The 23,712-nt window shown below is 36.2% G+C and overlaps 3 protein-coding genes across 5 annotated transcripts in view; all 3 read left to right on the forward strand.

Annotated features, from left to right (window-relative positions):
* LOC146926619 (uncharacterized) overlaps positions 1-18,836 on the forward strand; it is an 83,720-nt gene extending 64,884 nt beyond the window's left edge. Inside the window, exons 1-8 of one of the 3 annotated variants that reach the window (XM_085700128.1) lie at positions 13,835-14,106; positions 14,275-14,346; positions 15,637-15,700; positions 16,167-16,308; positions 16,660-16,959; positions 17,033-17,134; positions 17,556-17,840; positions 18,501-18,836. In XM_085700128.1, the coding sequence (XP_085556254.1) occupies positions 16,180-16,308; positions 16,660-16,959; positions 17,033-17,134; positions 17,556-17,840; positions 18,501-18,584 (900 nt within the window). In that variant the 5' untranslated portion in view covers positions 13,835-14,106; positions 14,275-14,346; positions 15,637-15,700; positions 16,167-16,179 and the 3' untranslated portion in view covers positions 18,585-18,836. Of the gene's footprint in view, positions 1-13,834; positions 14,107-14,274; positions 14,347-15,636; positions 15,701-16,166; positions 16,309-16,348; positions 16,579-16,659; positions 16,960-17,032; positions 17,135-17,555; positions 17,841-18,500 lie in introns of those variants that run through there. The other 2 variants (XM_085700127.1, XM_085700129.1) reach the window with 2 other exon arrangements.
* Positions 77-6,547, forward strand: LOC146926624 (uncharacterized). The gene has a single exon (XM_085700126.1). The coding sequence runs from the start codon at positions 612-614 to the stop codon at positions 6,087-6,089; it is 5,478 nt and encodes a 1,825-aa protein (XP_085556252.1). The 5' UTR covers positions 77-611; the 3' UTR covers positions 6,090-6,547.
* Positions 18,837-19,896: 1,060 nt separating the features above from the next.
* Positions 19,897-23,118, forward strand: LOC146926625 (ribosome biogenesis protein BRX1 homolog 2). The gene is made up of 6 exons (XM_085700131.1): positions 19,897-20,645; positions 20,825-20,949; positions 21,414-21,515; positions 22,386-22,454; positions 22,539-22,637; positions 22,741-23,118. Exons 1-6 carry the CDS (start codon positions 20,597-20,599, stop codon positions 22,870-22,872), a joined length of 576 nt encoding a protein of 191 aa, XP_085556257.1. The 5' UTR covers positions 19,897-20,596; the 3' UTR covers positions 22,873-23,118.
* Positions 23,119-23,712: the final 594 nt, after the last annotated feature.

Consider the following 23,712-nt stretch of genomic DNA (forward strand, 5'->3'; position numbering starts at 1 on the left):
TAGGAATGGATAATCGTTTATTAGTGATATTAGGTTAACGTGCTTTAAACCTTCAAAGATTATTAGACCACCTAAGGGATTAGGGGCTGTAGTTTAAGAAGAGGGTCCTAACTCAAGGGATTGATTAGGACTATTTTGTTAACTATCGTGGGATTAGAAGATCATTCATACGAATAGGTGCAACATAACAATTAGGGGAACATAGATGATTCGAAAGACCTAAACTCATCTCTCTCTTATTCTTGAAAACCAATCTATTTTTAGCAATTACTTTTATGCAATCAAACCAATCTACTGCCTAGTGGCAAATCAAAATAACCTTTATACATCCTAAAATACGACGTAGTTGAATTATTGAGATTAAAAACAGTCCTCGTGGGATCGATATTTTTACTACTTCGATAGTATTTGGTGCACTTGCCAGAGATCTATCAAGTTTTTGGCGCCGTTGCCGGGGACTGTTGATTTATTTCAACAAGGCAATTACGTTATAATTTAGGATTTCTGCAATTTAATTTTCTGTTTTTATTTTTTTTATTTTTTATTTTTCTGTTTTCATATTCATTTGGTTACTTTGCATTGTGCAGTGCTACTAAGGTATTTTGCTGTTTATGCGAGGTAAAGTGAGCACCGACGATCTCGAATTCGATCCAGAAATTGAAAGGACTGCTAGAGCACTCCGGAAAACTGTCCGGTCGCAAAGGTTAGCTCATTCCGTTCCACCGGGTGTTCGAGAACAAATACCGGAGCCACTCTCCACTGAATCTGAAACATCTGCTTCTCCTAAATCTGCAACTATGGAAGGAGTTGTACCACCGAGACCTAAGCTAGGAGACTACGGGTTAGCCACTCATCGCGGTCAACTGACCCATACTTTTCAACCAGCTAACCCCGTTGCTTTCGACATCAAGACAACTGTCCTCAACGGTTTGAGGGATAAACAATTCGATGGGACTGAAGCCATGAGTCCTCATGAACACTTGAGCCGCTTTGCTGAAACTTGCGAGTTTTGCGTGCAACCAGCCACCGTGACTGAAGCACAGAAGAAACTAAGGTTGTTCCCTTTCACTTTGACGGGAAGAGCAAAAGATTGGTTGCTAACAATTCCAAACGGGACTGTCCAAACATGGGAAGAGTTAGAGCTGAAGTTCTTGGAGAAGTATTTCCCTATGTCTAAATATTGGGAAAAGAAGATGGAGATCTCTAACTTCAAGCAAGGAGAAGGTGAATCATTGTACGATGCTTGGGAGCGATTCAATTTGCTTCTGAAGAGATGCCCTAATCATGAGTTCACCGAGAAACAATACCTCCAAATCTTCACTGAGGGGGTGACACCAAACACTAGAATGTTCTTAGATGCTTCCGTGGGAGGTAGTCTCAAAAGTAAAACTGATCATGAAGTTCAAGCTCTAATTGAAAACATGGCTGGCAATGAGTATCGTGATCAAGCTAAGAAGAAAGAAAGAGGAGTGTTTGGGGTAAGTGAGCAAACTGCTATCCTCGCTAACCAAGCAGCTATGAACAAACAAATAGAGGCTCTTACTAAGGAGTTTCAAGGTTTCACTTTGGCTCATAAGCAACAACAAGTAGCTGCAATCAAGTGTGATTTATGTGGTGAAGAACATCCAAATGGTGAATGTGTTCCAGAAGGATCAAGTGAGGAGGCTAACTTCATGGGAGGCTATCAAAGGCAAAATCAATACTACAATTCAGGTATCAACAAGCATCCCAATCTAAGCTACTCAAATAACAACGCTTTGAACTCTCAGATGCTCACTCCTCCACAACAACAAAGAAAGCCATCAGCTCTTGAGGAAACTATGATGAATTTCATGAAGATGACTCAAGGTAACTTTGAGGAGATGAAGAAGAGTCAAGAAGCTGAAAGAAAGAACAACGAAGCCTCCAGGAAGATGCTAGAAACTCAACTTGGGCAATTAGCTAAGCAGTTGGCTGAACAAAACAAAGGCGGATTCTCAGGTAATACTAAAGAGAACCCTAAGAATGAGTCTTGCAATGTTATTGAATTGAGGAGCAAAAAGGTTTTGACACCGTTAGTTCCAAAAGCTCCAAAGAAAGTTGATGAAGTAGTGGTGGAGGTAGAAAAAGATGGTGAAGTTGAAAAAGAAATTGAAGATGGAGTAGTTGAAAATGAAAAGAAGAAAAAAATAGAGGGAGATAAAAGTGAGAAATTGATAGATGAAGACTCAATCTTGAGGAAGTCAAAGAGTCAAATCTTGAAAGATGGAGACAAGCCACAAATTATTCCATCATATGTGAAGCTTCCTTACCCTCATCTAGAGAAGAAGAAAAAGAAGGAGGAAGGACAATTCAAGAGGTTCATGCAACTTGTCTCACAACTTCAAGTGAATATTCCTTTCAGTGAAGCTCTTGATCAAATGCCTTTGTATGCCAAGTTCATGAAAGATTTGCTAACGGGAAGAAGAAAGCCTAAAGATGATGAAAATATTTCTCTTTCCGAGAATTGTAGCGCCATTCTTCAAAAGAAGCTACCACCTAAGCTGAAAGATCCTGGTGCTTTTACTATCCCTTGTTCCATTGGACCGGTAGACATTGGAAGAGCTTTATGTGATCTAGGAGCAAGTATCAACTTGATGCCTCTTTCAATGATGAAGAAGCTCAAGTGTGGGGAGCCAAAACCAACGAGAATGACCATTACTTTAGCTGATCGGTCAATCTCTTATCCTGTTGGCATACTTGAAGATGTGCTAGTCAAAGTTAATGATCTTGTGTTTCCAGCAGACTTTGTGATCTTAGACATGGCTGAAGATGAAGATATGCCACTCATTTTAGGAAGACCTTTCCTTGCAACTGGTCGTGCTTTGATTGATGTTGAGATGGGAGAGCTAATGTTGAGGTTCCATAACGAGCAAGTGGTGTTCAATATCTTTGAAGCAATGAAACACCGAGAGGAAAACCCAAAGTGTTACCGGATTGATGTTGTTGAAGAAATAGTAGAAGACAACTCTCGTGAACCTCAACCACCACAACCTCTTGAAAGAGCAATTGTAAATTCTATAGAGAGTTGTGAGCATGATGAAGATTTTGAGGTGAGTGATTGTGTCAAGCAACTTGAGGCAAGCAAGCATGAGTTAGGCCCGGTAAAAATTGAAGAATTAATTGGTAAAGACTACACCGTGGCATCTACTGTGAGTAGAGAAGGAGAGAAAAATCCAGAATTAAAAGAACTACCTTCTCACTTGAAGTATGTTTTTCTCACTAAAGACGCCTCTAAGCCAGCAATCATAAGCAACACTTTGACACCTTTAGAAGAAGAAAAATTGATGAGGGTGTTGAGGGACAATCAAGGAGCTTTGGGGTGGAATATTTCTGATTTGAAGGGTATTAGTCCAGCTTATTGCATGCACAAAATACACATGGAGGCTGAATACAAACCCGTTGTTCAACCTCAAAGAAGGCTCAACCCAACAATGAAGGAGGTGGTAAAAAAAGAGGTGCTAAAGTTACTGGAAGCAGGAATGATTTACCCCATCTCTGATAGCTCATGGGTAAGTCCGGTCCACGTGGTACCAAAGAAAGGTGGAATGACGGTGGTGGCTAATGAAAAAAATGAATTATTACCCACCCGTACCATTACTGGTTGGAGGATGTGTATAGACTACCGGAGGTTGAACACCGCAACAAGGAAGGATCATTTCCCTTTACCATTCATGGACCAAATGATTGAGAGGTTGGCTGGCCAAGCCTTTTATTGCTTTTTGGATGGGTATTCGGGGTACAATCAGATTGCGGTAGCTCCAGAAGATCAAGAGAAGACAGCCTTCACTTGTCCATTTGGTATATTTGCTTATAGGAGGATGCCCTTTGGGCTGTGTAATGCGCCGGCGACCTTTCAAAGGTGTATGCTCTCCATCTTTTCTGACATGATAGAGAAGAATATTGAGGTATTTATGGACGACTTTTCTGTGTTTGGTAAGTCTTTTGATCAATGCTTATTTCACCTAGATGCTGTCCTTAAACGATGCACCGAAACTAACCTTGTTTTAAACTGGGAAAAATGTCACTTTATGGTGACCGAAGGTATAGTTTTGGGGCATAAAATAAGTGCGAAGGGCATAGAGGTGGACCAAGCTAAAATAGAGGTTATAGAGAAGCTCCCTCCACCTGTTAATGTTAAGGGAATAAGAAGTTTCTTGGGGCATGCTGGTTTCTATCGGCGTTTTATAAAAGATTTTTCAAAAATTTCCAAGCCCCTCTGTAACCTCTTGGTCAAAGAAACTGAATTTAATTTTGATGATGAATGTTTGAATGCTTTTTCTTTGATTAAAAACAAGTTGGTAACTGCACCAATAATCATTGCACCCGATTGGGATTTACCATTTGAACTTATGTGTGATGCAAGTGATTATGCTGTTGGTGCAGTTCTAGGCCAACGCAAGAACAAGTTTTTCCATGCAATTTACTATGCAAGCAAGGTTTTAAATGAGAATCAAATTAACTATTCCACAACTGAAAAAGAGTTGCTTGCGGTAATTTTTGCATTGGAAAAGTTTCGTTCTTATCTAATAGGCTCCAAAGTCATTGTTTTTACAGATCATGCAGCTCTTAAATATCTCTTGACCAAAGGGGATTCAAAGCCTCGGCTGTTGAGGTGGATCCTTTTGCTACAAGAATTCGATCTTGAGATTCGTGACAAGAAAGGAGTAGAGAACGTAGTAGCTGATCATCTATCAAGGCTGGAAAATGATGAGGTGACAAACAAAGAGAAGGCCATCAAGGCCGAATTTCCTGATGAACAACTGTTTGCTATTGGAGAAAGGCCTTGGTTTGCTGACATTGCGAACTTTAAGGCCGGTAACATAGTTCCTGATGATATGACCTATCCTCAGAGAAAAAAATTCTTCAAGGATGCAAACCACTACTTGTGGGATGACCCGTATCTGTTTAAGGTAGGAACTGACGGTTTGATAAGACGTTGTGTTGCAGGTAAGGAAGCTCATAGTATCATGTGGCACTGCCATAGCTCAGCTTATGGGGGCCACCATAGTGGAGAAAGAACCGCGGCTAAAATTTTGCAAAGTGGATTCTGGTGGCCCACCCTTTTCAAAGATTGCCACGACTTTGTTGCACATTGTGACAAATGCCAAAGGACAGGTAACATCTCTAAGAGGAATGAGATGCCCCTATCAGGAATCATCGAAGTTGAACCATTTGATTGTTGGGGCATCGACTTTATGGGACCTTTCCCTTCCTCTTACTCTTTTCTTCATATTCTTGTCTGTGTTGATTATGTCACTAAATGGGTTGAAGCGATACCATGTGTTGCTAATGATGCTAAGACAGTTGTTAACTTCCTGCATAAAAACATTTTCACTAGGTTTGGAACACCTAGAGTCTTGATCAGTGATGGGGGGAAGCACTTTTGCAATAATTTTCTTGAAAATTTGCTCAAAAAGTATAACATAAGGCACAAAGTTGCAACTCCCTACCACCCACAAACAAGTGGTCAAGCAGAGGTTTCAAACCGTCAGCTGAAACAAATCTTAGAGAAAACAGTTGCGTCGAATAGGAAGGACTGGTCAAAAAAATTAGATGACGCACTATGGGCATATAGGACTGCCTTTAAGACTCACCTCGGGCTCTCACCCTATCAGTTAGTCTATGGAAAGGCATGTCATCTACCAGTTGAGCTAGAACATAAGGCATACTGGGCCATTAAGACCTTAAACTTTGATCAAGAAGCCGCTGGTAAGAAAAGACTCTTGAAACTTAATGAACTGGAGGAGATGAGGCTTAGAGCATATGAAAATGCGCTCATTTATAAAGCCAGGACTAAAAGGTATCATGACAAAAACTTAGTGTCTAGGGATATTAACTGTGGGCAATTAGTTTTGTTGTATAATTCCAGGTTGAAACTGTTTCCTGGAAAGCTCAAGTCAAAGTGGTCTGGACCGTTCTTGGTGAAAAGTGTGTCACCTCATGGAGCTGTCGAGTTGATGACACCTGAAGGTGACCGAAGTTTCAAGGTAAATGGGCAAAGAGTTAAGCCATATCTGGGTGGCGACCTACCGAAGGCAAGGGTAGGACTTGTTTTGAATGATCCTTAGGGGTCGTCATGAGTCAAGCTAGTGACGGTAAAGAAGCGCTTGGTGGGAGGCAACCCACATTTAGATTTCAGGTAGTATTTCTTATTTCTTTTTATTGCTTTCAAATATTCAAAAACACAAAAAGATTTTAGCTGAAACAGACAGAGGAAAGAAAAAATTTTGTTTTCCAATACTGTGCAAATCGTGACACGTTTTGGGCAAAACGTGACACGATTTGCCCTCCCTCTGAAGCTCCTCTCAGAAATTTTTCTAAGTTAAAAAAGGTGCCATTCGACATTTCCAAAAACGTGTCACGATGCTGAAATCGTGACACGATTTTTGGCACCTAAAATTTTTTCTAAGTCTCAAACTGGTGCATTTCGACATTGAGAAATCGTGACACGTTGGCCAAAACGTGACACGATTTCTGGGCAAGAAAAATTTTCAAAAAGAGAAATCGTGACACGTTTAGCCCAAACGTGACACGATTTTAGCAGTTTCAAAAATTTAACCGTTACAAATCAAAATCGTGACACGTTTTTGGCCAAACGTGACACGATTTTCCCAGACTATAAATATACCCAACACGATTTTCATTCCATTCACTTCCAAAAGTAGCTAAACTCTGCCAAAATTTTCCCAGAACCCTAACCTACGATTTTCTAACCCTTATCTACCACAAATCTTCATCTTTTCATCTTCCAATCATCAAACCATCACCATTAACCTTCATCTTCACCCACAAACAAACCAAATCCAACATCTCTATCCTCTCCACTCAAACCCTAACCCTAACACCGCACCCCCACCGTCCATCAACCACCGATTTTATAATACTGCTGCCCGTGACCGTTTCAAGGACATCCGAGGCTATAGGGTGATCCCGGAGAGAGGTTTTGATTTCACCAAACTCATCTCCAACCCCGAATTCCATCAAGTGATCACTGAGAGAGGGTGGGAGTCTCTTGTGAGTATGATATTTGAGCAGGCCAACAAAACGATTGGGATAGAATTTTATTCCAATGCTAGGTATATGGGGAGGAAGTATGTGTCCTATGTGAGGGGGAAGGAGATAGACTATAGCCCGGAGAGGATTAATCAGTTGCTGGAGATTGTGCCACCGGAGATTTGTGATGTGAAGAGGAGGATGGAGGAGTGCAAGAATTGGGATGATGAAAGGTGGGAGGAGTTGTTATTGCAGATTTGCGTTGAAGGTGCTAAGTGGCATGGAGGGTCACATATGCTGTTGAGGGCTGACTTCAAGCCCCATGCAAAGGCGTGGGCATCTTTTGTGGTGCAAACTATTGAGGGCACCTCTTGTACTTCAGAGATTCCGCTGCCCCGCTTGTTGACGCTGTCTGCTATTCTTGATGGTGCACCCATCAATGTTGGTGAGTTAATTGCCGACAATATCTATATGTTTGCTTCAGGTACCAAGAAGGCACTCCCTCATTTGAGCCTTATCAATTGGCTTTGTGAGGAGGAGGAGTGCGATTTGTTTGCTAATGATTTGAGTGCAGCAATGATGAAGCCCATCACCGACACTTACATGGATGGCTTTGTCAAGGATTATCATGACCGCATGCAGACTATCATGGGTGCCGAGGCAGCAGCAGGACAGCCACAGCCGCCACCACCACAACAGCCACAGCCACCACCTCAGAGTCAGACTTTTCAGGGAGAGGGGAGCAGTCAGCAGGGTGCCTATGCACCTATTCATCCTATGATGTTGGACTACATGTTCGGCCATGCCAACTGGATGAATGAGGTGTCAGATCAGGAGTATTGGAACCGTCCGAGGTTTGGTCAGGAGTTCACTGAGGCGGTCTGCCTCAACAAGAGGAAGATGACTGGGTCTTTCGAGCGCTTTGATGGGTCCGAGGAGGCTATGGACCACTACTTTGATGTCACCAGAGGTCGAGCTCAGGATAGAGAGCAGGAGATCCGAGCTGACTTTGCTGCTGGTGGAGCTCAGTCTAGGCAGCACTTTGGGGAGGATACCTATGCAGAGGAGGACCCCAACACTTGGATTTCGGAGGACCAGATGCAGGATTGAGTGGGCTCCTGATGGCCCACCTTTTATTATTTTTCTGTTTTTGTTTCAGCACTTTGGTTATGTAACTCTAATTTTATGTTCAAACAATTTTATTTGCTTTCATTAAGTTTAACTCGGTTTTAACCCCCGTTTATGTAATTATTCCTGCACTTGTTTATTATTGATGAATCTGTTTGTTTAGTTGACTTTTTACAGTTTAGTAACAAATAGTTGTTCAAGTGGTATTCCAAAAGTTCAAAAGGAGGAGTGACTTGGTTTTCAAAGGCGAAGTGTACGGCGTTGCTAGGTAGTCACATACTCCCAGAAATCTCAGCCATAAGGTTCATTGCCATATTTTGTTTTTCAATTTACTTATATTTAGCTTAGTTTTCCATGCAACTACATTTCTAGAACTTGCATTGTTTCTCTATTATTGATTGGTCTTTGTTAATTACACACTGAGGCAAAAGTGCTTGGTCCTGTGAGCCTTTTGAAGCCTACCCTGATTATACTTGTTAAACTTTATACTTTTCTTAGCCACTTTGAGCCGGTAGGATTAGAACTTTTTATTCGGTGACAAACTACATTACAAACTTAGAGACTTTTAGGACTTGTCCCTTATTGTTTTTCTGAGTTAGGCATTGTAGAATGTTGCTTAAAATTAAGTTTGGGGTTGCTATTGGAATTTGCAACCAATTAAGTTTGGGGTGGGGGTACTAGAGAATAAGAGAACAAAAAGAAAAAGAATTGTCATGCAAAATGCAAAAATACATTCAAAAATTGATGTATGAAAGAAAAAAAAATGAAATGAAATGAATGATGAAAAAGGGACCAAACTTTGAAACATGCGAGTAACTTCAAACTCGATTGTCCCTAAAAGTTATAAATATTCTCTAGTACCTTTGCATTGATTGTTATTCCACAAGGTGAATGATTGTAGGATTGAATTTGTTCTTTAACTTCCGTAGGAATGTCTAACTCAAATTTTGTGTAGCCTACTTATCCAAATATGTCCCACCTTTCACCTAAGCCCCGTTATAACCCTAAAGACCTCAAAAGTGTGTAATGATATTGACTTTGATTGATATTTAGAAACTTTTCAAGCGTATGGTAATATGTAGACCTGCATGTCGACTGGTAGAACCCTATTTCATATTGATGCGTGGAGTTGTGAATTGGTGGATGCGAACAAGTCAAACTAGCTCATCTTTAGCTAGTAAGGAGTTGAACTTTTGGGTACTATCGCTTGATCAGGTAATTGTTATTTCACTGTCGATTGTCAGCTTTGCAAGTAAATTCCTTGAGGACAAGGAATGGTTTAAGTTTGGGGTTGTGATGACATCTTGTCATTACGTAATTTTATATGTATTTTAGCACAAAAATGGAGTTCACAAGGAGACTTATGCAGCAAAAGAGCAGAAAAACTGAAGAAAATACAAAGAAAGAAAACGTGTCACGATTTATAAGAAACGTGACACGATTTAAGAAGCTTCAGAAAGGTTTGGTTCGACATTATGAAAACGTGTCACGATGGGTAAAACGTGACACGATTTGGTGAAACCCTAATTCAGTTTCTTGCTCCAGAAGGTAAAAACGTGTCACGATTCACTTAAAACGTGACACGATTTGGGCGAATTTCTGTGCCTATTTATGCTGAAGTCTATTCCAAAAACAAGGGTGACGAATTCTAGAGAGCCAAGTACGATTTTGCAACTACAAGGAAGGTCAGGAGGACGATTTCTTCATCTTCCAACCACTTTGTGTATGTTTTATTACCTCTAATGATTATGTTATTTGTAAACACTATTATGAGTAGCTAAATCCATTAGAGGTTAGGTCTGAGATGATTCGTTGTAACCCTAATTGAGATATTATGTTGTGAAACTCTATTTATTGTGAATGATATTCTAGTCTTTATTCAATTCAATTGTTCTTAATGCTTTTTATATCCTGATCAAATATAAATATGATTTTGTGAGAATGAATGACTACTGACCATAGCTTTCTACTTAGACCTATTGAATTGTTCTAATAAACATGGTTAGTCTAGGAATGGATAATCGTTTATTAGTGATATTAGGTTAACGTGCTTTAAACCTTCAAAGATTATTAGACCACCTAAGGGATTAGGGGCTGTAGTTTAAGAAGAGGGTCCTAACTCAAGGGATTGATTAGGACTATTTTGTTAACTATCGTGGGATTAGAAGATCATTCATACGAATAGGTGCAACATAACAATTAGGGGAACATAGATGATTCGAAAGACCTAAACTCATCTCTCTCTTATTCTTGAAAACCAATCTATTTTTAGCAATTACTTTTATGCAATCAAACCAATCTACTGCCTAGTGGCAAATCAAAATAACCTTTATACATCCTAAAATACGACGTAGTTGAATTATTGAGATTAAAAACAGTCCTCGTGGGATCGATATTTTTACTACTTCGATAGTATTTGGTGCACTTGCCAGAGATCTATCACTCTTAAAGAGTGAAAATCACTTATTTAACTAGATTAGAAAAGGAGATGCGGCAAAATTATATTGTTGAAACTATTATATTCTCACTTTTGTAGGTTGTGTCGCAGGTGCAACAAAAGAGGTTCGTGACTATCACTTGAAGTCTGTGGAAGAGCAGGGACATGAAAGTGTGGTAACATGTTAGAGAGACATGTAGTAAAATCCTAGAGCGCGTGAAGCACTTAGATGGGGATTGGTTGAATGAAAATGTAACAAAGCATGGTCAACTCAGCAAACATAACAACAACCATACCGCCCACCTACAACAACACTGACAACAAATAACGCGCAACAACGGTTGTCTCGTTGGCAACTGCCAGCAACAGGGTGTCTCAGGTGCAACATTGGCGCTTCTATCTCCACCACGTTGAATTATACAGTGTTTGACATGTGCTTAAGGGATGTTGAAGGAAGATTCGTTTTTGCCAAGACACTTTGGTCACGACCTATTTGCTCCACAAAAATTTGTGAATCTCTCGGGATTGCTTCATGCAATCAATTTGGTGCATGATCTACAACTTTCTAATGTGGATTTTGAGTTAGATGTGAAGATAGTTATAGACTTTTCAACAACATAAATCATAACATTACGAAATTCAGTACTATATTAGCTTAATGTAGATGTTGTTGTAGCTTAATTTTAACAAACTCATGTCGAGTTTAGTCGGAGATAAGCGATGAGGTAGCTTATACATTAGCTAGGGATGTAACATTTTTAGCTAGTCCTCGTACTTTTGTTGATGTACCGTCATGTATTAACGAGTTGTTATCTAATGAAAAACTATAAACATCATTTTTTTTTTAAAAGGACAAAGAAAAAACAATTTGAATGTGAGATTTCAGGCTAAAATTGACTTTACACCTTTTTCTTGTGAAGGAAAATTGACTTTAAACCTAACGACTAGTTTTTGGCTAAGAGAAAATACAATAACATCATGTTCATGAATCCTTTGAAATCGACGAGTAATTTTTTTTATTTCACAATTATAATCCGAAACATGCTTATATATAATAAGCAAGAATCTCTCTCATTTCAGCAGTTTTGAATTTTGCTTTTAAAAACAACAAAAAACAAAGTAAAAAAATAATAAAAACTTGTCAAATAAATCATAAAAATATAAACATAGCACCAAAAAATTATAAAAATCAAATAAAACTAATTAATTTTTTTCCGGATTAATCTGAGAATATGAAAAAATTTTAAAAAAATGAAAAATAGGTCTAAACGATTGAATTTTGGATTTTGAGGGGAGGAGTCCCATAAAAATTTCCTTGTAATGTGCAACCATCAGTGTGACGCGGTTTTTGTCAGGCGTTGTGCAATGTTGTTTCGCTTACCTGTCTTGTTGCAATGTTTGTTAGATTCAAGTTGTCAGATTAACTACAAATTCAATCAATCACTTTGTGTCATACATGAATATTTCAAACATTTGAATATAGTCGTACCGTAATCTTATTTTTATACATTAATATGAATGATATGAGTTTATCACAAATTCATTATTTTTTTAATAAACTTGTATTGTATTTATGTAGTATTTTAATTTAAATAAATGAATATTGTTAACTTTTAATTAAAAAATAAGATTCAGGGAGTTAGGGTTTTTGGACTCTCCCACCTGCCTCATCTTCAATCGGCGCCTTCCACCGAAATCGTCGCAGCTCCGTAAGCTTCTTTCTCTCTCTGTCAGAATCAGATTAATTTGCATCCGTTTTTCGTTTTCTATCAATTGAACACCAATTTACTTGTAGCTTCAACTTCTACATTAATGCGTTTCTATAAACACTAGCTTAATTTAGTAGGGATTTTAGCAAGAAATTCAAGGATGTATACAATTCGTGTAGTAATTTCATTCACGGAAAAGTTCCTAGAATGTGATTGTTTGTGTATGCTTGTAATTAGCTTCATTAGAAGCTTTTGTTCGTTTATTGCTAGAATATAGTTGCTGCTAGCACTGAGTTCAGTAATTTTGTTCTCTCTTATTTCGTTTCATTGCCCTCGTGCATGCTTATGTTGCTCTGAAGAAATCAAATGGGTCACTGTCAAAATGTTATATTGAATCAAAGTGGTAAATGGGTCATTGACAAAAATTTATTTTGTAGCTAAATGGTTCATGTATCATTAGTTTTAATGCAAGACCCTGTTTGGATAAACAGCTTATTTGCAGCTTACGGTTATGTATAAGCTATTTATAGGGAAAAAAGATAAGATTAAGTTGAATTGTTATAAGCTATAAGCTGTTTTAACAAGCCATCTTGGAGAACTTATGCAAATAAGCTGACAACAGCTTATGAATATGTCTTAAGCTGGTTTCATAAGTTCTCCCAAGCAGTCTCAGAAAACTTATGCAAGCAGATAAGCTAAAATAAGTCAATCCAAACAGGCCTAAATTTTTAATTTTCAGGCACTGTCACTATATCTCAAGCAACTGATCATGTGTGTGACTTTTGAAGTGATTATGATAAACATCAAACTTTTTTAACGTTCTACCAGTTATGATTGATCGACAGTGTAACAACTTTTTACACTAATGACGTATATGAATTAAAAGATTTAATTTATATTATGTGATAGATTTGTAGCCAAACCACATGGGGAAGAGAAAGCGAAGTTAAAAGGCTGAAGCTGAGGCCGTGCCCAAAAAGGAGGATGTTGCTCCAGAGAGACCAGTGAGGACTCTTTTGGGATGGAAGGATAAGAATGATAATGAGAATGAAATTGAGGCTAAGGATAATGGTGCTTCACCTGTATTCAGGAACAAAGAGAAAGTTTTGGTTACTTGCTCTAGGCGTATTGTTTACAGGTACAAATCTCAAAACCCAAATATATTTTGCTGTATCCGCACAGTTTGTGCTTGTTTTGAGTTTGGATTTGTTTATTTTGGTTATGTTTGGCAAACAACTTAGTTAAGTTATTATGCTGTAAGGGCGTATCTTGTAAGTGCTTATTTATAAGTTATTTCTGCAACAAAAATTAAATTAATGTCAAATGGTTTCGATGTAAAACTGTTTATGGACGTTTCATATGTTGTTTCTAGAAGTTGTCCCTAACAGTCTCACAAGTGTTTATTCCAGTAGATAAATTTAAATAATGCAATCCAAACAAGCTCTTTGTGTGCAGTAAAATTGAAACACACCGTTTCACTTATGTTTTTTTTTCAAAAAAAATAATAATAAAAAAAAATTGAAGAAGGGCCGAGAACCTTCATTTTTTTTCTTTTGTTTTTACATTTCCCTTTTCTTTCTCTTTCTTCCCGTATCATTCTTTCTCTCTTCTCCACCTTTCTTCTTTTCTTCACATTTTTATTTCTTCCAAACCACCAATTCATCACCAAATCAAACACCCAAAATAAATATTATGCATCTAAGCAAGCTATTTCATAGTACAAGCTCTATTTGGTGGAATTTTGGGGTTAGAGTTTATGCTTTGGGAAAGAAAAGGAATACCCATATTGTGAAAGTTGCTCATTGAGACTTCTTGGAGGTATATTTAACAATTTACAACTCAATTAGTGTATATTTAGACATGATTAGTTGTTAGAAATTAATTTTTGAGATTAGAGTAGATGATATGGGGAATTTATGGTTAACTATAATTAGAGAAGTAGTAGAATGAGTTTCTAATTCATAAGAAAATATTATTGATGCTCAGATATGATGCCGGAAACTTCACATGCTTCTTCAGGAGTGGTTAGAGATCAAACTTAGTTGATTCGTCATAACTGTGAGTTGATAACTATCATTATCACATATTTTCACTATTAATATCACTGATATTTTGATATTTTTCTACGTTTAAGTGTTTATAAAAATGGGGAACACACCCTTTGAATATTTTTCCTCTCATTGATACTTGTGATGAAAGTCATTGATATTATTACGGTCTCTATTTAAATTATCTCTGACTTATGGGACAAAGGATTTGAAATTGAGAGTTGGCTGCATATATTATGACATGTGTTTGAGACATGGGAAATACGGGTTTTGAAATATATGTTTTTTTTTGGGAATTTTCGATACTAATATGCGTTTTTGAAAGGATTTGATATTAATATGTACGCGACTTGGACTTGGGTTTGAATTCAGATTTGCTTATGATTTATTAAGCATTATAGTTTCAATTGAGATTTGATTGTACGTATTTTGAATATAAGTTTTGATTTTGTGAAATATGGTTTTGGCAATTTGTTTTAAGAATGGTGTTTTGAAAATTACGGTTATAATGACGACGACCTAGGTGCACCTAGTATGTGATTTCAATTAGGTAGAATTGCCCCATTAGATGGAGCCGCCCCTTTGGAAAGGCCACCATTAGGAGGAGAGGGCTATCAATGAGAGGTAAACTTCCTAATTGAAAATGTTTTACACATTTTGTTTTGAGTCAAGAGAAAAGAGCTATCCGTTAGATGGAGCTGCCCCTATGGACAGGCCACCATTAGGAGGAGAGGGCTGTCAACGAGATGGAGCTAGTTCTTGATTCACCTATTTTGATATACTTTAAAAACATTTTGTTTTGAGTCGAGAGAAAAGAGCTATCCGTTAGATGGAGCCGCCCCTATGGAAAGGCCACCATTAGGAGGAGAGGGCTATCAATGAGATGGAGCTAGTTCTCGATTCACCCATTTTATTTATTTTAACTAAATGGAGTTTTCTATATTTTCTTTAAAGGTTTTTATTAAAAAATTTCGGCAATATATATTTTAAAGGCTTTTATTTTAATTTTCGGCAATTTATTTTTAAAGGCTTGTAATGTTATCTTCATGTTTTTACGAGGTGGGACTTTTCGTTGAAGTATACCTATTTTATTGGAAATATTTTCAAGGTGTGAATTTTCATGCGTATAAACGGTTGCAGATTATTAGAATTTTATACGGCTACTAGATTTGTAAATTGTCATTAAATTTTTGAGAAAAAAAAAATAATCGTGCTCTTGTGTGTTTCCCTTCTAGTTGGTCGTGGTTGTTGTCTCTCACTAAGTCCTTGTGACTTACCCCTTTTTCTTATATTTTTACAGATTCAAAGTCAATTGCGTAGAAAGCTTCTAGCAAGGTTAAAGATCTACCAGTGTCAATCTTTTGGTAGGTTTCCTATGTGTATGAATTGAATGATCAATGTATCTGCAGCTATTGGTTGTTTACAAATGTTTTGTTTTGAGTTGTATTTGAGATTCTAATGGTAACACAAGTATGAGAATAATGTTATTTGAGATACTGGATGATGAAACAGGTTTTAAAACAGGATTCATATCTTGGAAATGTTGAATTTTTAGAGGAAACTCTGTCGAAATTTCAGTAAATATTTTTTTTAAATGAAAACTGAATTGGAATTGTTTTTATTTTATAGTTTGTCAAGATGAATCAATAGGCTTGCCGGGCTAGAATGTTCTAGTTCGTGCGCCGGTCACGATTAGTGTTTTTGGGTCGTGACAAAGTAATTGTGTCAGAACGCTCATGTTTGTGTGTGAAATTAAGCACAAATGTACTTCTTCCTTTTATTGTGGGTTATTGGCTTTTGAATATGGTATTGATCATAAACTTATTATAGGTACCGACATTTGATGTTGAACTTGGTATCGCTTCTGCCTCATTGCAAAAAGGATAACAAGGTTGAATCGAAAGAAACTAAAGGCGCCACCTTGAATGAGCTTGTTGAGCTCAAAAACTGTTCGTCGTGTTTATTTTTTGAGGTATTCTTTTTAAATATTTTTTATGACATAAGGTTTTTCAGTGACATCTATGCATTATGTTTATGAGCTATGCTATGTTGTTGTTGAGTTAGAAAATTGACTGTTTGTTTATGGTGTGAAGAATTATTCCATTTTGTTACAAATGTTGATGTCTATGTTGATATTTAGATTCCCTAAATGTTGATGTATAGAGACTTTCCAATAATGTTTGAAAGTTGGGACAAAATTCCAGAGAAAACAAAAACTAAAGTTTATGATGAAAAAATAAAGGTATCATTGATATACAACTATATATTTCTGATTTATTGTTTCTTTTGTTTAGTAACTATTATTTTATGTTTATGTTTCAAGACAAAATTTGTTGTTGATGATGGAGAACACAAAAGCTATATTTTGACAAGTATTGGAAGGAAATGGAAGGATGAGAGATGTCGGTTGTTCAAGGAACATTATAAATGGGATCTCCCATTAGAAGTGAATCTTGCGAATTATCCAAGTCATATTGACGCAACCGATTGGGCTCTTTTTGTAGCATATAGGCGGAAGCCAGACACGCAAAAGAAGGCGCGAAAAAATGCAGCAAATATGAAAAAACTAACGACCCCTCATACACTAGGAAAAAAGTCTCTTGCGAGGAAGAAAGATGAGTTGGTATGATTCACTCAATCTGTCATTGATCAAATACTTAATTGCACAAGTACTTATTATATGTGGTTATTTGTAGGAAGTGAAACATGGTCGAGAATACAGTAGGGGAGAAATGTTTTCAGTTTCTCATAAGGACTCCAAAGGGCTATATGTCAATGAAGAGGCCAAGAAAAAAGCTGTAAGTGCATCTTTTCCTTTTATTACTGACATGTGTATGTTTTATCCATGATACAAGTTAATGTTGTTCTAGCTGTTCTTTGCTTGGATGCAATTGCCTTTTCCTGAATGAAATTGTACAATTATGATTATGCACAAGTTTGACTTAGGTAACTGACTATACATGATTAATGATTCATTTTGGAATATTGTAAAGCAGACAAAGTTCACTGCTGGTGTGTATATTGTTTGGTTAGATTGTGCAGCCATTATTATAGATACAAGTAGAGTATTTGCTTTTGTTTTTTCATGTAGCATTGTGGATGTCAACTGCTAAACAAACAATTTCGATGTATGATTGATTGCTTTGTAAGTCTAACATAGTGATAAACATCTTGTGAAGTACCTTTGTTTATCAAATAAGAGCCCTGGATAATATGCAGGAACAATTGCAAATTGAAATGCAAAACACTCCTGAGAATGAAGCATTTGTCAAAGTGTTTGGAAAAGAACATCCTGGATATGTGCATTCTATGGGACTTGGGATAACACCATCTCAAATCTCTACTTCTCACCGTGCTAGAACGACATCTTCCTTTGAGGCTAATGAGAAGATGTTGAAAATGCAAGCCGAAATCGATTCACTTAAGGATAAGGTTTCACAAGTTGATATCTTGAAGGAACAAGTGGCATTCTTGATGCAAATGCAGAATTCTAGAGAAAAACAGGTAAAATTGTATTTTCACAAGTTGCATTCTTGTTGCTTGGATTAGGATGTTAATTTTTAGGTAGGGGTGTGCATGGTTCATAAACCAAACCAAACCAAATTGTATACACTTCCCGAATGATATTTTTTATTATCAACATCAGTTTAGGGTTGTCCTGGTGTTGTGTGGAATCATTGATTTGGATTGCAAGTTTCAAGCAGTAACTTGAAACTCGTAAGGACCTGCTGTAGTAATTTGAAATTAAATATGCATGGTTGCTGCCGTAATTGAGGATGTATTGCATCGGTTGTAGCAGTTTAACTATACCTTTTTATATACTTGCTGCAAATTATAGGTAGTTTAGTATGTGATGAAATAGCTTTAATTGGATTAGGGCTTTAAAATTTGGATCAGGTTTAAATAGTAATTTAGTTAAGGCTAAACAAATTTTTTGAAAACCTCTAGTTTTAGGGGCTGGTTAGGTTGTTGTTGTCAACTTCTTTGGAGCTCGACCTTGGATTTTGTTTGTTTTTACTTGGTTGTTTGGTGTTATTTTTACAAGGTCTGTTTGACTTGTTTGTTTTATTTTATTATCTATTTTGAATATTGTTGTTTTTCTTTTGTTTTGAGTGTTAATGAGTACTTTGATATTGCTAATCATTGTCTTATTTTATTTTTCAGCCAACAAACACAGAATCACCAAGAGATGGTGTGCGCTCCTCCGAGTCTAGTTACCGCCTTGAGAATCATGAGCAACATCACTAGGGATATTTAGATAAATATTATGAGCTAACGATGATGTACTTTTTTGTATAGTCAACCATTGAAATTCACTAGTATTTTGGTTTTTGAACGTTTAAGCTACTTTATTTCTAGTTTTAATCAAGTTCATTCAATGTATGGATCTGAATGTTTAAGCTACTTTATTTATAGTTTTAATTAAGTTCAATGTATATGGATCAACAATCATACTTTTGGATGGTTTATATGAATGAAATTAAGTAATTTGCAGTTATATATTATTCCATTTTACGTATTTATTGATTAATAGTTTCATTTTAATTTAAGATTAATTGTTATTTATTCAGCTGTCAAAATTAATCTAATGAAAATTGATAAATAAGAAATATTACTAAAAACAATGAAATTTATACATTTGCGACGGTTTTAAACTGTCGCAGCAAGCCTATAAGAGCCATTAAAACAAAAATAAAAAATCACATTGCGACAGTTACAACTGTCGCTATCCGTTTTACGACGGTTGTAACGACAGTTTACCTAACCGTCGCGAAATACCTTTGCGACATGCATTTTCCCGTCGGTTACAGAACTGTCGCAAATGTCCAATTGCGACAGTTTGAACTGTCGCAAAGCCTTAATTTACCTGTCGCAAAATGACAATTTTCTTGTAGTGATTTGTAAATTGTCATTAAATTTTTGAGAAAAAAAAAATAATCGTGCTCTTGTGTGTTTCCCTTCTAGTTGGTCGTGGTTGTTGTCTCTCACTAAGTCCTTGTGACTTACCCCTTTTTCTTATATTTTTACAGATTCAAAGTCAATTGCGTAGAAAGCTTCTAGCAAGGTTAAAGATCTACCAGTGTCAATCTTTTGGTAGGTTTCCTATGTGTATGAATTGAATGATCAATGTATCTGCAGCTATTGGTTGTTTACAAATGTTTTGTTTTGAGTTGTATTTGAGATTCTAATGGTAACACAAGTATGAGAATAATGTTATTTGAGATACTGGATGATGAAACAGGTTTTAAAACAGGATTCATATCTTGGAAATGTTGAATTTTTAGAGGAAACTCTGTCGAAATTTCAGTAAATATTTTTTTTAAATGAAAACTGAATTGGAATTGTTTTTATTTTATAGTTTGTCAAGATGAATCAATAGGCTTGCCGGGCTAGAATGTTCTAGTTCGTGCGCCGGTCACGATTAGTGTTTTTGGGTCGTGACAAAGTAATTGTGTCAGAACGCTCATGTTTGTGTGTGAAATTAAGCACAAATGTACTTCTTCCTTTTATTGTGGGTTATTGGCTTTTGAATATGGTATTGATCATAAACTTATTATAGGTACCGACATTTGATGTTGAACTTGGTATCGCTTCTGCCTCATTGCAAAAAGGATAACAAGGTTGAATCGAAAGAAACTAAAGGCGCCACCTTGAATGAGCTTGTTGAGCTCAAAAACTGTTCGTCGTGTTTATTTTTTGAGGTATTCTTTTTAAATATTTTTTATGACATAAGGTTTTTCAGTGACATCTATGCATTATGTTTATGAGCTATGCTATGTTGTTGTTGAGTTAGAAAATTGACTGTTTGTTTATGGTGTGAAGAATTATTCCATTTTGTTACAAATGTTGATGTCTATGTTGATATTTAGATTCCCTAAAAAAAATGTTGAAATTTAGATCTAATGCAATATGTTATTGTTGGTTAATTTCAAATTGATATAATCTGTTTCCTTTTTGTGATGGATTACACAACTGATTCTTGTGTCTTGTAGATTTTTTTTATCCATTTTAAATTTTAAAGTGTAGAACACGATCACTCCTTTGTTTCCCCTCCCAAATTGGTTTTCTATGTATTTACGCAGTTTACTTATTTTAAATCTGGCGACTGAGACAACATTTTCCATTTAATCTCGAGTTTGAGTTCCAGTTATTAATCTCGAGCAAGTCTAGTCTATTTGTGACATTTGGATAACTATCTTATATCTACCTTCTTTGTATGTGAATTTCAATGCAGGAAGGCAAAAGATCTTTATCTTTGGATGGCAAAATGCCCCAACGGCCCGTCTGTTAAATTTTTAGTTAGTGCCGGTAATAATCTATCTGTTTGTTATCTTAAGGTTACTACATAAACCAATTTCCTTGCTATGATTATATAGTATTCTAGGATCAGTAATCCAGTTCTTCATTCTTCTTTTTGAATTATGACCATCTCTCTTTCTCTCCGAGGCCATTTTACTAGTTTCTCTTTTACCGTCACTGCTTTCCAGTGCACACAATGGAAGAATTGAAGCTTACTGGGAATCACCTAAAAGGCTCTCGTCCTCTTTTGACATTTTCATCAAATTTTGAAAAAGATGCATACTGGAAGTTGTTGAAGGAGATGCTGTTACAGGTATTTGGTTTGATTACTCTTCTATGCACAGTTTTGGATTCAAAAGGTAAGGTCATTTCGATAATACCATCTTAGTTTGGTGGTGATTTGGGGGTGTTGCGTTATATGAGTTCCTAGTATGATCGAAAGTTGTTGTATTGTGCATTTTTCTGACGTATTTGTGATCTATTGTCATATATCTATATGCTTAAAAGTTTCTTAATCTGTCACCGTTGACTTGAGAAGTCTATAAATGTTATGTTTGGCTCTTGTCATAGTTTAAAATTTTAATTGTGTAGAATGCGGGCTAAGCATTTATTCCTGTTCACAATTTTCTGTAGTTTTGGTTCTTGTACTTGAGTTATGTATTTGAAAAGGGGTGTGGATTGTGTGCGCGCACGTTCATTTTTTTCTTGGTTATTAGAATAATCAAAGTATACACAATTTTGATTATTGCTGACGTAGTTTTTCTTTTCTTCATCCAGATATTTGAAACACCGAAGGACCACAGAAAGGCTAAGCCTTTCCATGACCACGTTTTTGTTTTCTCGATTGTTGATGACCATATATGGTTCCGAAATTACCAGGTTTGTGTTTGCATTTGCAAAAGATCTAAATAATTGGCATAACATTGTTTTCAAATTTGCATTATTTTCGAGTTTAAACTTTAAAATCTGTTGGTTTGTTGTTTTCAACATCACTCTACTAAAAACAAATAAGCGCTGGCATCTTGGTTATAATTATGCCAATTGTTTTGGTTAGCCATAGTTTTTGACTTAGAGTGAAATTGAGATGACAAATCTAAATGTCCTATTTCTTTGCTAACATTGCTGATGGATAAACTGGGTTTGTGAACATTTCAAATTAAAGCATTAGCCTTAGGTTCCTTTACAAACAGGCTTTAGTATATGAAAATAAAAATATACTTAAACACAATTACTTTGAAGACCAATAGAAATATGATATTATGACATGTGTCTAGATTTGATGTAAGATCAAACCAAAACCTTATATACTATATCAACGAAGAAGTAAATGATTGTTTTGCTATGGTTACATGGAAAGCTTTCAACTGATTTTTTGTAAACCACTGGATGCTATTATCATGTAATTACATTGTCTACACTTCTAGTCTAGGAGAAAAGAAAATGGATTCTTCACATAGGTATGCATGTCTTAAACACCATGACGCTACCACATGTGATTGACGGATCTACAGTGTTACTTATTCATGCATTGATGACTTTTATACTAATCCGGTGAACTTAATTTTGCTTATTTTATAATGTATGGAGGTCTTAATAATTTAAACAAGATAGAGGTATTATTTTATGCTGACACACTTGCATTTTTTGCAGATGTGGCTTTGCAATGCTATTCTCATTTTCTACTTTATGTTGTCATTGATGCTTACTGAACTATGTTACATAATAAAACACATTTTTATTCTCATGCAGATCTCTGTTCCTCACAACGAGTCAGACAAATTACCCCGTGGAAGCCTTGATAAAATGACATTGATTGAGGTCTGCAAATTGGCTTATCGATTTATATTTGATCTGACAATTCCTAAGATTCATTTAACTGATGTGTGCAAACTACTTGTTTAGGTTGGTCCACGGTTTTGCTTGAATCCGATTAAAATATTCGGTGGCAGTTTTGGAGGCCCGACTTTATATGAGAATCCACTCTACGTGTCGCCAAACCAGGTAACAACCAAAATATTCTCAATGTACACTTATAATTTTTGTAATTTTCTACTGAAAATAACTACATATTGGTTATATTTTTAACCTTTTTATGTTGTTGTAGATCCGAGCTTTGCAGAAGAAGAAAAAGGCTGGAACGTTTGCAAAGAAGGTCAAAGCAAAGACAAGGAGGAAAATGCATGAGATGGCCAATCCTCTTGAGCCTGATGAGTTTGCAGATATGTGGAAAGATTAATCTTAAATTCACCTGCCTCTTTTCACTAAAAGCAAGAATGGACATTTCACCTTATATCCAACATGAAATGGTGATTTTTGGCTGGCAGTCCGTTCTCTATTGCGGCTTTTTGATGTTGCGAATTGCTTTGTATGTTCTATTGGAGATATGGGATGTACTTCTATCTGATTGTTCCCATCAAACTATGATACTATGATCTGTAATGTTATTTTCTTAAATTATTGTTTTTCTGGTGACTGTTTCCTACCCTGCCAAACTTGTACTATATATTTTTGCTATATTTATATTCTTATTAGGTGTTTTAGTCAAGTAGTATTTAGCAGACAAGGTTGTAGTTTTTAGCCTAAGATTGACTTGGCTTATGCCCTTAAACATGACCAGCTTATTTTTTTCATTAATCTCACGAGAAGTAAGAATTACTACCTCCGTCCATAATTATAAGACCCTTTTGAAAAAGTATCAGTAATATTTGGGAAGCTATATTATTAAAAAAAATAAAATTTGGGAACTTATATATAAAATAACACTAGGCTTCCTTTTTCCATTTAGTAGCTTGTTTAACAAAGTGTGCGTTCCTAGGCTAAGGGTATGTTTGGCTTGCAAAATTGTTTTTACTTGCTGAATGTTAAAATATGTTGTCTTGACAGATTTGTGCAAGTAACAGTAAATATTTCCTTTAAAATTTGAACCTTTAAATATTTCCTTCCCTCCTCACTCTACAATGCCTAGTTCTCATATTGGTGGCAAGAAAAAATAATTACCATTTGTTCCCTTTTTGTGCTTTTCTCATATTGGTGGCAAGAAAAAAATAAATAGCATTTGTTCACTTTTTGCGCTTTT

Source organism: Medicago sativa, chromosome 4 (genome assembly GCF_051527215.1).
Source record: "Medicago sativa cultivar Bolivia chromosome 4, Bolivia_mono, whole genome shotgun sequence".
NCBI classification, from domain to species: Eukaryota; Viridiplantae; Streptophyta; class Magnoliopsida; order Fabales; family Fabaceae; genus Medicago; species Medicago sativa.